The sequence below is a fragment of the Anomaloglossus baeobatrachus genome, chromosome 4 (assembly GCF_048569485.1).
Source record: "Anomaloglossus baeobatrachus isolate aAnoBae1 chromosome 4, aAnoBae1.hap1, whole genome shotgun sequence".
Classification (NCBI taxonomy): domain Eukaryota; kingdom Metazoa; phylum Chordata; class Amphibia; order Anura; family Aromobatidae; genus Anomaloglossus; species Anomaloglossus baeobatrachus.
This window is the reverse complement of record NC_134356.1, coordinates 313,499,190-313,514,021: the sequence shown is the minus strand read 5'-3', so window position 1 is coordinate 313,514,021 and position 14,832 is coordinate 313,499,190. Positions and strand designations below refer to the sequence as shown.

The window sequence follows — 14,832 nt, the reverse complement described above, 5'->3', positions numbered from 1 at the left end:
ATTTGTGAAGTGTAAAGGAAATGATACATGATTTTCTAAAAATTTTAAAAATAGAAATCTGAAAATTGTGACATGCCCCACTCAATACTTTGAAGGATCATCATTTGCTGCAATTACTGCTGCAAGTCTTTTGGAGTACGTCTCTATCAGCTTTCCACAACTAGAGGCTGAAATATTTGCTCATTGTTCTTTGTAAAATAGCTCTAGCTTAGAGAAATTGGATGGAGAGGGTCTGTGAACAGCAACTTTCAAGTCTTACCACAGATTCTCAATGGGATTTACATCTGGACTGTGACTGGGCCATTCAAACACATGAATATGATTTGATCCAAGTCATTCCATTGTAGCTCTGGCAGTGTGTTTGGGATTGTTGGCCTGCTGGAAGGTGAACCTACGTCAGTGACGTAGCAACTGCTTTTGCCACCCGGAGCGGTCGTCAAATTTGCCGCCCCCCTCTGTTGACCATCGATAATCCAGAATATAAAAAACTTGGGTATCTTGGGTATTGGGTGACAGATGGAGGTGGGCAGAGGCGGGGGCAGCGGTGGATCGGGGGTTGATTGGGGGCAGCGGTGGATCGGGGGCACTTACCAAATGGCACTTGCAGGGATCACTCTCCTCAGCTTTCACGGATGAAGTGAAACTGAGGGGAGTGGTTACCTACAGGTCACCGGCCCCAGATCCAAGGTGATTGGAGAGATCGGTCATAAGGCCGATCTCTCCAATCAGAGCTGGGGGCGGGTGAAACAAAGTTCACCCAGTTCCAGCCTGTGATCAGTGATATAGCTGCACTCATCATGGCTGGATTTCAATGTTTCAGCCATTTTCAATGGCTGAAATATCACAGTGGCTGTGATTGGCTGAGCGGCATTCGTCAGCCAATCACAGCCTCTGTAGGTCCGAGGGGTGAGACATCATCCCTCCTGAGATCAGGCAGAGGTCCCCTCCTCCCCGAATCTAAGGTTTTTGCACACCGATCAAAGCCACCGAGGCTCTGGGACCGCGATTTTGCCATGACGTACTGGGTACGTCATGGGTCGTTAAGAACCAGGTCACAATGACGCACTCAGTATGCCATGGGTCGTTAAGAGGTTAATCAACAATTATTATTTCTTCTATGTTTTTCTATTTTTTATTTTTTACCCCTAAAATGCCATCCCCCTGACATGTGCCGCCTGGGGCGGACCCCCCCTCCACCCCTCCTTTGCTACACCACTGACCTACGTCCCAGTCTCAAGTCTTTTGCAACCTCTAACAGGTTTTCCATCAGGATTGCCCTGTATTTAGCTCTAACTATCTTCTCAGCAACTCTGACTAGCTTCCCTGTTCTTGCTGAAGAGAAGTATCCCAACAGCAGGATGCTGCCACCACCATGTTTGCCACTGGGTTTGGTGTTTTCAGGGTGATGTGCAGTGTTAGTTTTCCACCATACAAAGCATTTTGCAATTTGCCCAAACAGTTCTACTTTGGTTTCATCTGACCAGAGCACCTTTTCCTACATGTTAGCTGTGTCTCCTACATAGCTTTTTGCAAACTGTAAACAGGGCTTCTTATGATCTTATGACCTGCTTTCAAACATAGCTTTCTCCTTGCCACTCCTCCATGAAGGCCAGATTTGTGGAGCATACAACTAAAGCCTACTTTACACGCTGCAATGTATCTTACAATGTGTCGGCAGGGTCACGTCGTAAGTGACGCACATCCGGCATTGTAAGGTACATTGCAGTGTCTGACAGGTACGTGCGATTGCGATTGAACGTTAAAATGTTCATCGCATACACACTGTACCTTTCTCTAGAATTGCACTTTAGATTTTTCATCGTGCCCAGCGTAGCACACATTGCAGTGTGTGACACCCCGGGAACGATGAACAGATCTTACCTACATCCTGCGGCTCCCGTCCCACAATGCAGAAGGAAGGAGGTGGGCGGGATGTTTACGTCTCGCTCAGCTCCGCCCCTACGCTTCTATTGGCCGGCTGCCGCGTGACGTTGATGTGACACCGAACGTCCCTCCCACTCCAGGAAGTGGACGCTCGCCGCCCACATTGAGGTCGTATGGAAGGTAAGTACGTGTGACGGGGGTTAATCGTTTGTGCGGCACATTCAACAAATTGAACGTGCCACACATACGATGGGGGTGTTGCAAATCGCATACGATATCGTATGCGAAATTGCAACGTGTAAAGCAGGCTTAATAGTAATGTTGTGGACAGAGTTTCCCACTCCTCCAGAATGACCATGGTCCTCTTGGCTGCTTCTCTAAGTTGCGCACTCCCTGCCTGGGATGTCAGTTTTGGTGGACGGCCATGTCTTGGCACATTTGCAGTTGTGCCATACTCCTTCCATTTTTGGATGATTGATTGTACAATGCTCCGTGAGATGTTCAGAGCTATCTACGGTTGTGTGTTGCTTTGTTTTCATGATGCTGTTTAATCTATAATGTTCTTAAATAAACCTCTGATGTCCTCACAGAAGAGCTGTAGTTATACTGAGAATATATTACATACAGGTGCACTCAATATACTAATTTGGTCCCTTCTGGAGGCCACTGATCACTCAGGTTTTTATTTACAGTGACAAGCAAAAGAGTAACAATGTGTTGAACTTTTAACTTTCAGGCACCATATCTCACCTTTCACTACATCTTTGAACGTGAGACTACTTTCATTTTATGGGCAATCACCTTGGCTATCTTATACATAAATTTGACTTTCAGCTATTTAGTATATGAATAGTTATTCAGATTCTTGTCATGTTACTATTTTGCACATGGTGTTTGAATTTTTTTTCTTCCTCTATACTATAAATTACAACCTGTTCTCACATTCCCTTATAGCTCAGTGTTTTATTTGGTTGATTCCCAAGCAAAAGGTCACCAGTTTGAATTGATGCGCAGTCATGAAGAAGATTTCCCAAGAAAAAGGAAACAGCATCATCCAGATCATTGATAGCGGCTCTTGTCCAAGAAAATTAACAAACTGCATCATGTGAGTGTCATGATAGTTGGAGAAATATGAAATTAAGTCCGTCCATTGAAAAGCCAAAATACGGACTGCAAGGCAAAATATTGGAGTTCGCTCATTACAAGGTCTGTTAGTTCTGGTGTGACAAACACGACAGTGGAGGTGGCTTGTATGCTTCATAATAGTGAGATTACAGACGTCCATGCAAACACCATGAGATACATATTACAAAAGTCTGGAATGGTGGCCCAAAAACAAGGTGAAGAAGCCTCAACTTTAATATCATCATTAGAAGCATTGGCTCAAGTTTGCAAAGAAGTAAGAAAAGTTGACAGTAGAAAATTGGAAACAGGTGATTTAGAGCAATGAAATGAAAGTCAATGGACTAGGCTCTAGTGGGTGCAAATGGGTCTAGAAGAAACAAGGGAAAATGGGGCTAACAAATCAGGAAATTGAAGACACTGTCAAATTCTGTGGAAGAAGTCTGATGATAGGAGATTGTTTCACAGCCACAGTCATTGGATACTTGACCAGGATCAATGCTGGTATTCAATGCTGAGCAATATGTGAGTATCTTGCAAGACGAGTTACTTCATACACTCCAGTACTATGGGTATGAAAAGGATGCGCGTGTTCCAATAGTACAACAACCCAAAGCATACATTGAGATTGGTGAATAAATGGTTAAATGAAAATGAAATAGAGGTGATGGATTGACCTCCACAATTCCCAGACCTCAACACAATTGAACACTTGTGGGTAGAGTTGAAGAAAAAGCTGTACAGATACCCAAGTAAGATGACCAGTGTGCACCAACATTGGGAATGTGTAGAAGAGACCATGGATCAGATTTTGGTTAAAACATGCATAAATCTGATCAAGATCATTCCCCGAAAGATTCAGTTGAAGTTGAAAGCCAAAGTTGGATTTACAAAATACTAACAAAATAATAAAAATTAAAATTGAGATTTTTAGGAGCAAAACAGTAACAATGCTGTGACAGAATCTGCATAACTGATTATATGATAAATATTTGTTAGTCAAACGTATGTATGAGATAGCCAAGATGATTGTCTATAAAATGAAGGTAGTCGCAGCCTCAAAGTTAAAGTGGATGGTGAGATATGGAGCCTGAAAGTCAAAAGTTCAAAACATTATAAACCTTTTGCTGTTGCTGTATTTTATTAATACAAATGCATGTCACTGGAATACTTAGAAAACCATGTATCATTTCCTTTACACTTTACAAGTACTTGCTACTTAGTGTTGGTTTGTCACATAACATCCCAGTACAATACATTTAAGATTGTTGGTGTAATGTGAAAAAAGTATGGAAAAGTTCATGTTATATGAATACTTTTTCAAGGCACTGTACATTGTTTCCTTTGTCCATTTTAAATTCATGGATCACTTTATAGACTTAACTCACTGTATAACTTTGTTTTTGCTGTGATCCCTCTATTTATATCGTTAGGCCCCTGTTCAGCTGTACATGTTAAAGCGTAACTAAACTTTCAAACACATTTACAATAAAAGAACAGCAGCTTTAAACTGAGCATTTTTCATGCTGGTGACCTAGTAATGCGCTGCCTACCAAAATATAGTCTGAAAAAGGAGATTTTTATCTAAGCTAAGAGAGGTCAGATAATGTTCCAGTTATAACCGTCCTTCGTCCCACAAGCTGTACAGCATGTTTTGCATGTCTTAACAGCAGTTTTGTTGAAGCGCCAATAAAATAAATATGTTTAATATTATAAAGAATTTACTTTTTATTCCTGTGATTGGTTATTGTACTGATTTTCCCATGAGCCCATAATGTTGTTAAGATGGTCCAGCACACTGACATCACTGCTGAACCCTGTGATTGACAGGATTCCAAAAAGATAGCGGCACTCCAAATCCAAGGAAAAAATGTTATGCTTTATTCCATCAACTTCATAAAATAACAGTTTCGGTAGTTACCATCATGCGGAGGAGGAGAATAATAAGGTGCAGGAGCAAGAGGCTGGATGAAAGCTGTTTCCTGCACACCAGTGCTTCAACAGGACCTGTGTGAGTGAAACGGCCGTTGTCCTTCCTCTTGTACCTGCACCTTATTGTTCCCCCTGCTCTGCATGATGGTAACTACCGGAGCTGTTATTTTATGAAGTTGATGGAATAAAGCATTTTTTCCTTGGATGTTGAATGCCGCTATCTTTGTCCTGCACTTGGATTAACAAGTGAAGCACCCTCATCTGTATGCGTATTTGTACACAGAGATTGATTGGTTTGCGGTGAGTGACACAGGATATATACCAGGTGGTGCCGATATTTGATGCCAGCCTATTTATATGAACCCAGTGATTGGCTGCAGCGTTCATGTGAATGTTTGTCATAAGATCACAGTAGGAAACTAAGCAGAGTCACAGATCACCGGAGTGGCACCACTGGTATAGCCGGAAAGTTAACATATGAATATTGATTGATTTTAATTTATAACATTCCCTGCTGTGTGAATTTTAATACATTTTTAAATAACCCTTTAATGTCATATTTTCATAACTTTCTTTTTACCTTCATAAAAAGATCATTTTCATTCAAAAATACTTTCCTTTATGTTTACAAAGCTTAGATGAGACAGCCCTGCCTTCGTAAGCATTTTTTACTAACTGTAAAACTGTAAGTCCTGTATTTCTTTTAAGGCACAATTCTATGCTCTATTTAATATTGCCTATGTTGCAATTTACTAAAATGAGTTAATAAAATATTTTCTTTCCTTCAGCAAAAAAAGCCAGAAGAGGAAGATGGTACAACTGACACAGCAACTTCATCATCCAATAACCATGAAAAAGACAGTGGTGTGGGTCGCACTGATGAAAGCCTGCACCATGATGAAAGCTCAGAGATGGAAAATATTATTAAAGATTACAACATTACCCATCTGCAGAAAAGTGCAGACTCAAGACAGAGTCAGGATACGTTAGGTGGCAGCGAAGTACAATGTAATGAAAGTTTGATTTCTGGTGAATGCATAGATTCTGATCTCACTGTCAATCAAGAAGAAGAGTGTGACAGATTCCGGCAATTGCTAGAGCTTAAGTGCCAAATCCGGAATCGAGGAGAATACGACTTGTACTACTCTAGTAGCACGATTGAATGTAGCAGATCAGAGCATGGAGTAGAACATGAGTTACAACTTTTAAATGAAGAGCTTAGAAGCATTGAACTTGAATGCCAAAGCATTATGCAGGCACATCGGCGCAAAAATGCTAATAATCAGAGTGGAGACATTTGGGAAATTCGTGATGATGAATTTTGTAATTATAATACTAGCATTGAAGTACAGAGAAGTAAAGTAGGTAATATCAGAGAACATACGGAGAGATCTGATAAGGACAGTTCTAGTGCCTACAATACAGCAGAAAGCTGTAGAAGCACACCTCTGACAGTAGACAGATCCCCGGACAGCTCTCTTCAAAGAATTATCAGTATTACAAATTGTAAAAATCTCAGAAGCACTATTGTTACAAACCATTTATCATCTGGACTAAGCAGTATTGAGAATACCCCATCTAAATCTAAAACCAATGAAAATAAATTTAGTACAGAATACCAAGGAAATATGCTAGACTGCAGTACATTCTTAGACCACAGGAGAAAAAGCACTGAAGAAATTCCTTATCTTTCCCCTTATCACAGTTCGGTTTATAGACATGGAAATATACCTGTTCATGCAAGACATTATCAAAGTTACATGCAGCTCATCCAACAAAAATCAGCTGTGGAATATGCACAAAGTCAAATAAACCTGGTAGCAATGTGTAAAGAATCACAAAGGTCAACAGAGCCAAGAATGGAATGGAAAGTCAAAATTAGGAGTGATGGTACAAGGTACATTACTAAAAGACCAGTAAGGGACAAACTACTTAAAGAGCGTGCCTTAAAAATCAAGGAGGAAAGAAGCGGGATGACTACAGATGATGATACAATGAGTGAGCTGAAGATGGGACGCTACTGGAGTAAGGAGGAAAGAAAGCAGCACCTTATGAGAGCAAAAGAGCAAAGGCGAAGGAGGGAATTCATGATGCGCAGCAGATTGGAATGTCTCAAGGAAAGTCCACAGAGTGGCAGTGAAAGTAGAAAAGAAGTTAGTATAATTGAACTGAGTCATAAAAAAATGATGAAAAAACGTAACAAAAAGATACTGGATAACTGGATGACAATCCAAGAACTTATGACACATGGAGAAAAGTCTCCTGATGGAGCCAGAGTACATAATGCCTTTTTATCAGTCACTACTGTTTGAGTAGGGCTGACAAGGAGTAGGCTACCTTTTCGGGTAGGGTGTGATTGCCTCGTTCAATGTGGCATTTTATAGATTTTGTGACTGTTTATAGTTTCTCTTTTGTAAACAAACTGACAATTTTACATTTTCTTTTTCATATATTGCTACTTTATTTATCAATATGGAATTATTTGTGAAAATATGGAAATGATTCATTTTTTTTATTCCGGAAACTTGAAGAAGCCATTTGTTTTATTGATATATCTATTGTAAGTGGAAATTTATTTCTCTAGCTTTTTTTTTTTTATACTATCATGAATACATAAAGTAAATACCAAAATAAACTGTTTTATATACCTGTTTATTGCAAGACACACAAAGTTTGTAATGTATCACATCTCATCTTCAGACGTGTTTGATGAAGACAGTGTACATTGAATATGTATTTTACAACTGTATTTGTTCTATTAAAGTGTCAGTTGGCAACTTTGCCATGATTTGTGTTGGCATAAGTCATGTAGCTAGTTATAACTGTGGAGATGGATTCAAAATAAATTAATATTCATCATTGCTAATAATGACTGTATTAGTTTGAGTTTACTCTTTGAATATATGACATTTCTGTATGCACTTATATATTTTCAAAATATATGTAATAGCCTTATTTCAAGTAAAGCTACGCAGTCAAGCAACCAATGTTCCAAAATACTTTTACGCAATCTAAAACATATAATTTTCATAGATAATTACCTATACATTTTGTTAAATAAGCAAGAGTAGAGTGAGGAACTGATCAGTATGTCTGAAGTTTAGAGTGACTACTAGATGGTGCTATGAGCAAGTGTGCTGCAAGACCAGAGGGAAAGTCAGACAAGCTGAGGTAAGTGCTGGGAAGAACGAAACTAAACACAGGGAGGAGACAAGAGCTAGGTCAGAAGTCAAGCCGAAGTCCAGTAGCCAGAAGAGTACATAAGGACAAAAGCGGCAGGCAGGGAATTAGTCAGGGGAAGGTCAGAGGTCAGGAGCCAGATGGTAACGCAGGGTCAGCGTCAGGGTCAGGGGGTGAGGCAGAGCAGAGTCAAGGAAACAGTTCGGGATTGCATGCCAAGATCAGTATACCGAACAGCTAGGAGAAAGGAACTTACAGAAACGAACCATGAAATACAACTGGTGTCACTCCGGCCAACCCCGCTCTCTAACCTAATGAAGCACCGCAATTGCCCAGAAGAGAGTAAACCCCTCCCACCAACCAGAGAGTGACCCGGAGTAGGCAAACAGCCCATCACAGTGTGAGAGAGAGGGTACCACAGGCAGACTCTGGGTCCACAGGAGGGTGAAACAGCAAACCCAATATGGAGACCACACCACAGGTCATGACTGTGACACAAAATCAACATATAAATTCAGCCTAAGGACAGAATAGTAGCTGAAGCCTTCCATTATTGATAGAAAATACTGACTTAATGATTCATTGAGATCTTCCAGAGAGTTTATTAACTGGAAAAAAAAAACTTCCTATACTTTCATTGCTTATGAAATGTTGTCCAATTTCCTAGATTATCAATTAATCACTTGGTCACAATGTGCTCTATTGTTCTTAAAATATTCATAGGTAAATATCTAGTTGTAAACCTGTCAGTATGAGAACAGTAATGCTCATTCATACTGCTACCCCTCAGATTGACAGGAACTTTCTGCAGCATAGCTCACAGATTACTGTCTTTAGCAGTGTTTTTTCATTTAACTCGTCTTAGGGCTTATGCAGATCAGCATATAAATCGAATGTGTGCTATCTGATTTTTGATCAGCTGATCCATAGAAAGCACACTGACCCATGTTATTAAATAGAGTAGTCCAGATAAATGTTTTTTCCCCCAAACCGACTGATAATGAGAAAAAATGGCAGCATACATTATTCCCTTCTGTGTACAGTTTTGTAAAAAATATTTTATTCCACACAGAACATCCATGTGGAATCTGATTTTTATACATACATTTCTGCTATTAACCTAGGAAACTGTAATTGATCATCTACATTTTTTAAAATAGATGTGTGAAAATGGATTGCACACTGATGTCATATGGATGTGGCCCAGATATCCCACGGATGTAAAAAATAGAAACATGGATGGAACACAGATGAAAATTGGAAGAATCAGATGAAAATTATGCAAGTTTCCTGGATGAAACTCTCTTACGTGCCTCTGCAGACGACCTTAGTTAGAGCTGAGGGGATCTTTAGCAATCCAAATTTGTCTGGTTAGCCCAATTTTCTTCTTGCAGGCATGTGAGCGTTATTCTGGCAATGATAATCTCCTGGTGAGAAAAAAAATCATGCAAGTAAACACCAGCACACAGCCTAAAGCCCCCGTCACATTTAACGACTTTCCAGTGATCCCGAAAATGATACGACCTGGTAAGGATCGCTGGTAAGTCGCTACATGGCTGCTGGTGAGATGTCAAACAGTCAGATCTTCCCAACGACGCAGCAACGATACAGCAACCGTAGCAACCTGTATAACTGGGCTGTAAATTTTGTGAACAACTCTCTCTAAAATGTTATATCTACCAGTGTAATATAAAAATATGAGCTACCCACATCCCACACTGGCGCCATCCGGTACAATATTGGCACTTGATCTCCCAAGGCTCGAGTGGCATTACTATGCCGTGTGAACATTGAAGGCAATTAGTGAACACCGATATACTTCACTCACACTTCCTTTGAACAAACTTTGGATGTCCGAAGAAAGTATGAGAACTGCAATACATTAGCAACCACTGATTAGCTGCAGTGCTCACTTAGCATAGCAACATCATGTGATTCCTGGGAGACCTAGCACCGGTGTATGAGTATTTCTTACATCTATATTACACTTGAGATTACAGTATTTAACTAGGGGTTGTCTAAGTAGTAGAAAACCCATTTAACGTTTTAAACTATCACAACGTATACTTGAAGGCTATGGACACAAAGGTGTTTTTTTTATTTAATTTCCTATGTCATTTAAAAACTATGTAGTTGACTTTTTAGTTTTGCAGCTTACTTATTATGTTAGTCTCCAGCCCCTCCTGTGTTCTTCTAAACAAAAATTTGAGCTCAATTCTTATGAGCAAAATAGCACATTTTGCTAATTTGTATGTCACAGCCTAAAATTGAAACCTTCTTTATACATATAAGTAGAACATATTAGCTTAACACACATACTGGGACACAGCAAGATATCATCAGGCAGAAAACTTGTGCCATGTTAAAGCTCAAGTTAAAGATTTTTGAGACAAAAACATTTTGCATCATTTTAATGTTAAAAATGGTACATATGAGTAAATATACTGCATGTTTTGGACTGTAATATGCAACCAGGATTGAACAACAGAAAATAGGAAAAAAATGTTACTATTAAAACTGCTTTGATGCTACAAATATGTGGAGTTGGTGGTCTACTGTTGTGCTCATTTCTTGGTGCTCTAGGATAGCAGATGGGGGCAATGATTTATTCTAAAGTGGGGGAAGTATATTTGGAGTTTTGTATAAAGAAAATAAAGGGCATTATATACTATCCAGCAGTGACATAATGAGGTCCCAATGCACTTTACTTTGATTTTTTTTTATCAAACTTCATAAAGGGCAAAAGTACATTTATCGTGGAATCAGTGATGTTCCTAATGTTTAACATGTGAATGTCTTTCATTTATGACACTTAAACTCCTTATACACAATTTAGCCACTTTGCAAGAGGTTTAAAGGGAACATGTCAGGTCCCATATGCATTCTAACCTAGAAGCAGGGTGATGTGTGGCCTAGTAACCCCTTCCTACCCATCCCTGTGTTGTAATTGTGTGTAATATGAATGTATAAAAATATGTTTTATTACTTACATGTTCTCTATGTAAATGATCAGAGGCTCTAGTCCTCTGTGCGTCTCATCACCCTGTGGGTGTTTGCATGCTTCTGTGGAATCAGGTCCCTGTGGGCGTGATACCATGGATTTACATGAGCAATGTCACCGTTGCTTCTTGAGATCTCGTGCGTGCACACTTACCATTCCCGCAGCCTTGTTATCCGGGTGCTTGCTTTTCGGCTTCAGATGCGCTCTGCACATGGTCGCAACTACGGGAGTCTTCTGTTCACGTGCAGTGTGTCGCGGGCGGGGAGGACGCCGTCGCTGCTGCGCTCTCGCTAACGCTCGGGTCCGGCGCTGCTGCTGCTGCTCGGTGGCTCAAGCGGTGGGCCGGATCCGGGGACTCGAGCGGCGCTGCTCGCCCGTGAGTGAAAGGGGTGGTTGGTTTGGGGGATTTAGTCCGTGACGCCAGCCACAGGTCGTGGTGAAGATGGGCACCACCGCTGTTGGTGATGGGGATCCCGGGAGCGATTATAGGGAGCAGCTGAGATGTTTTTTTCCCCCTCCGTGGGTAGTGGTCGGTGGTCCCGGGGCCCGATGATGTTGTGACGGGGAGGCAGGGTCGGTGAGGTGCAGGGTTGCAGGTACAGCGCGGCGCGGTGCCGGATGGCACGGGTGTACTCACTCAGCAAGAAAGGTACAAAGTCCTCAGTAAACCAAACGGCTGGATGGACGGGTCCCGCAGCCGGCTGCAGTGCTTCTTCCCGGACAGGTGATGGCAGCTGTCTTTCCCTGCATCTTAATGTTCTCTTCCTGACTACGATGGATTCCCAACGGTAGCCCGCTCCCCGGTGTATGGGTACCCGAGGAGCCCGCTTGCCCGCAGACGCTGGCCCTTGGGTCTCTAGCCTTAGGCGGTAGCTGTATACCCTCACGTTGTGGGCTGTTGCCTTCAATTGGGACTTTTGCTGTTGTGAAACCCCTGGGGTTCCAGTCACATTCGGATCTGACTATTGTCGGCGACTCCAAGCTTGGTCAGGGTCCGATGACCCTGCCTGTGTATGCTGGCTTCACTTCGCTCCCCGGTCGGTACCGGCGGGCCGTCACCCGTCCCCGGTCCTACGGTTTTGCATTGCTCCACCACTCCTGCAGACGGCCACCACCGACTGCCAACCTTGCTGTCAGTGCCTGGGCCACAAACCCAGACACCCAAGTGCTTGTTCCTCTCACTTCAAACTCCTACACTCAACTCCCGTCACTTTTCCCGCCTCCAGGCCTGTGAACTTCTCGGTGGGTGGAGCCAACCGCTTAGCTCCGCCCCACCTGGTGTGGACATCAGACACTGGAGGGAGGCAACAAGGGTTTTTGTTTGTCTGGTGTCCCTGTCTAGTGGGGGTGAGTGTGTTTGTGTGTTATCTGTGACGACCTGGCTGAAGCCGAGAAGCAAGCACCCGGTTAACACGGCTGTGGGAATAGTAAACGCGCACGCGCGGGATCTCAAGGAGCTGACGGTGACGTCGCTCATGTAAATCCATGGTATCACGCCCACAAAGGCGTGATACCACGGAAAGCATGCAAACATCCACATGGCGATGCAATGCCCAGGGGACTAGAGCCTCTGCTCATTTACATAGAGAACATGTAAGTAATAAAACATATTTTTATACATTCATATTGCACACTATTACAACACAGGGATGGGTAGGAAAGGGTTACTAGGTCACACATCACTCTGCTTGTAGGTTAGAACACATATGGTACCTGACAGGTTCCCTTTAATCAAGCAGCACATCCGGTGAATATAAAAACAAATTTTATTCCGGTATGAGTATGGACTCCTTGGCTTAAACGCGTAAGCCAAATCACCCTAAGGTTTAGGAGGGAATGGCCTCCCTCCATTATTATTTACTCACTGATGTCCTTTTTTAATATCATAGAATACAATTTATTTTTATATTCAACGGACATACTGATAGATTAAACATCTTTCCATACTTTGGATTCATACTGGATCCCCCACATTCAGCTTTCCGAGCACCGCCCGGATTTAATTGAATTCTCTTGTGGCCTGATCCACATGTGTGAGTGGAAAGTTTTTTCTATTTCCACAATTTAGCCACTTGTACACTGTAGTAGAAGTTATTCTAATTTATTTCCGCACATAAGGATGCCTATTGAGTATTTTATATCAAACAAGGATGGCACAAATGTGTACTATATGATGCACAGACAATATGGAAATGTGGGAGATCGGCTTGTGACTGAGAAACTGAGACTTTTCTGCTAACTGTAAATCAACTTGCTATTTAGATGTAATAGTTTTATTTTCCTTCAGCCTGTGCACCAAAGATCCATTCTGTTAACCCTCATATGGACACAAGCTTTGCCTAACCTGCCAGTAAGTTCAGCAAAGTCTGTCCTGATCAGCATTAATTATACAGATTGAGAGAAAGCTATACAGCAGCTTAGTTATCTGTCACACTCATACTGATGTTTCTGAATATACTGCTTAACAATTGCGCATGGACCTATGGACATCCAGTGCACAACACAACAAACAAAGGTTCACACGGGACAGTAAACCAACAGTGGGCATTGGCACTAGGAAGAGGGGTGATGGGACGCCTCCTGCCCTAACCTGCAGATGAACCCTGAGCTCCCTTGCTTTCCCTATACAGGCTCTTTCACCACATTTCCAAGCAGGATACCTTGACCCTTGCTTTCCCTAAACTTACCTTTGCTAGTGAGTAAACCGGCATAGAGGTGTAAGTACAAAGTAAAAAACAGCTTTAGACACTAGTGCTAGTTTTAAAGATGCCTTAAATTTATCTACCATTGTGTTCACTTTGATAGGTTTGGTAAAACTAATGACAATTTAGCTACTTGCAAAACAGATTTTAAATAATTCTTTCTGATAACTTTCTCCATACTTCTCCTCTTCCCTTGATACTATTTTTTTTTTTTGCCATGGTAGCGAAGTCCCCTAATTAGTAAATTAAATCCACCTGTGTGTAATTTATTCCAAGTTTAACAACACCTGTTCTGTGAAGGCCTCAGGTTTTTATAGATCACTAGGGGATAAAACAGCATCCTGAAAAGCAGGCAAAAACATGAGACAAGTCAAGAATAAAGTTGTAGAGAAGAGAAAAGCAGGGTTAGAGTCTTAAAAAAAAAAATAGCCCAAGCGCTGAACATTTCCCAGAGTATTTTTCAATCAACCAAAAATGTATCAACCAAAAATGGAAAGTGTATGGTGAAACTACAAACCTACTTAGACATGGCAGCCCACTAAACTGATATCCCAAGCAAAGAGCCATTTTTGAAAGAAAGTACGATAACAAATGCCATTTGCAGTTTGCAAAAAAACATGTGAAAAAATGTGCATGATCAGATGACACCAAAGTAGAACGTTTTGGGATAAACACAAGATGCTATGTTTGGCAAATGCTAACACTACTCATTACCCTGACTATACTATCCCCATTGTTAAACATGCTGCTGGCAGAATATCTGGGTTCATGGGTAGATGGATGGAGATAAATACAGAGCAATCCTGGAATAAACACTGTTAGAGGCTGCAAAAGAGTTGAGATTGGGGTATAGGTTCGCCTTCCAGGAGGACAGCTTCCCTAAACATACGTACTGCCAGAGCTACAAGGTTTAGTTCAAAGTATATTCATGTGTGTGAATGGCCCAGTTAAAGTCCAGACCTAAATCCCATCAAGATTATGTGGTAAGGCTTAAAAATGACTGTTCACAAA

General features: G+C 41.5%; 1 protein-coding gene across 1 annotated transcript in view; it reads left to right on the top strand.

Moving 5' to 3' along the window:
* Window positions 1–7,987, top strand: part of PDZRN4 (PDZ domain containing ring finger 4) — a 303,501-nt gene extending 295,514 nt beyond the window's left edge. Inside the window, exon 8 of the mRNA XM_075344988.1 lies at window positions 5,727–7,987. Within this exon, the coding sequence (XP_075201103.1) occupies window positions 5,727–7,250 (1,524 nt within the window). The 3' untranslated portion in view covers window positions 7,251–7,987. The remainder of the gene's footprint in view (window positions 1–5,726) is intronic.
* Window positions 7,988–14,832: the final 6,845 nt, after the last annotated feature.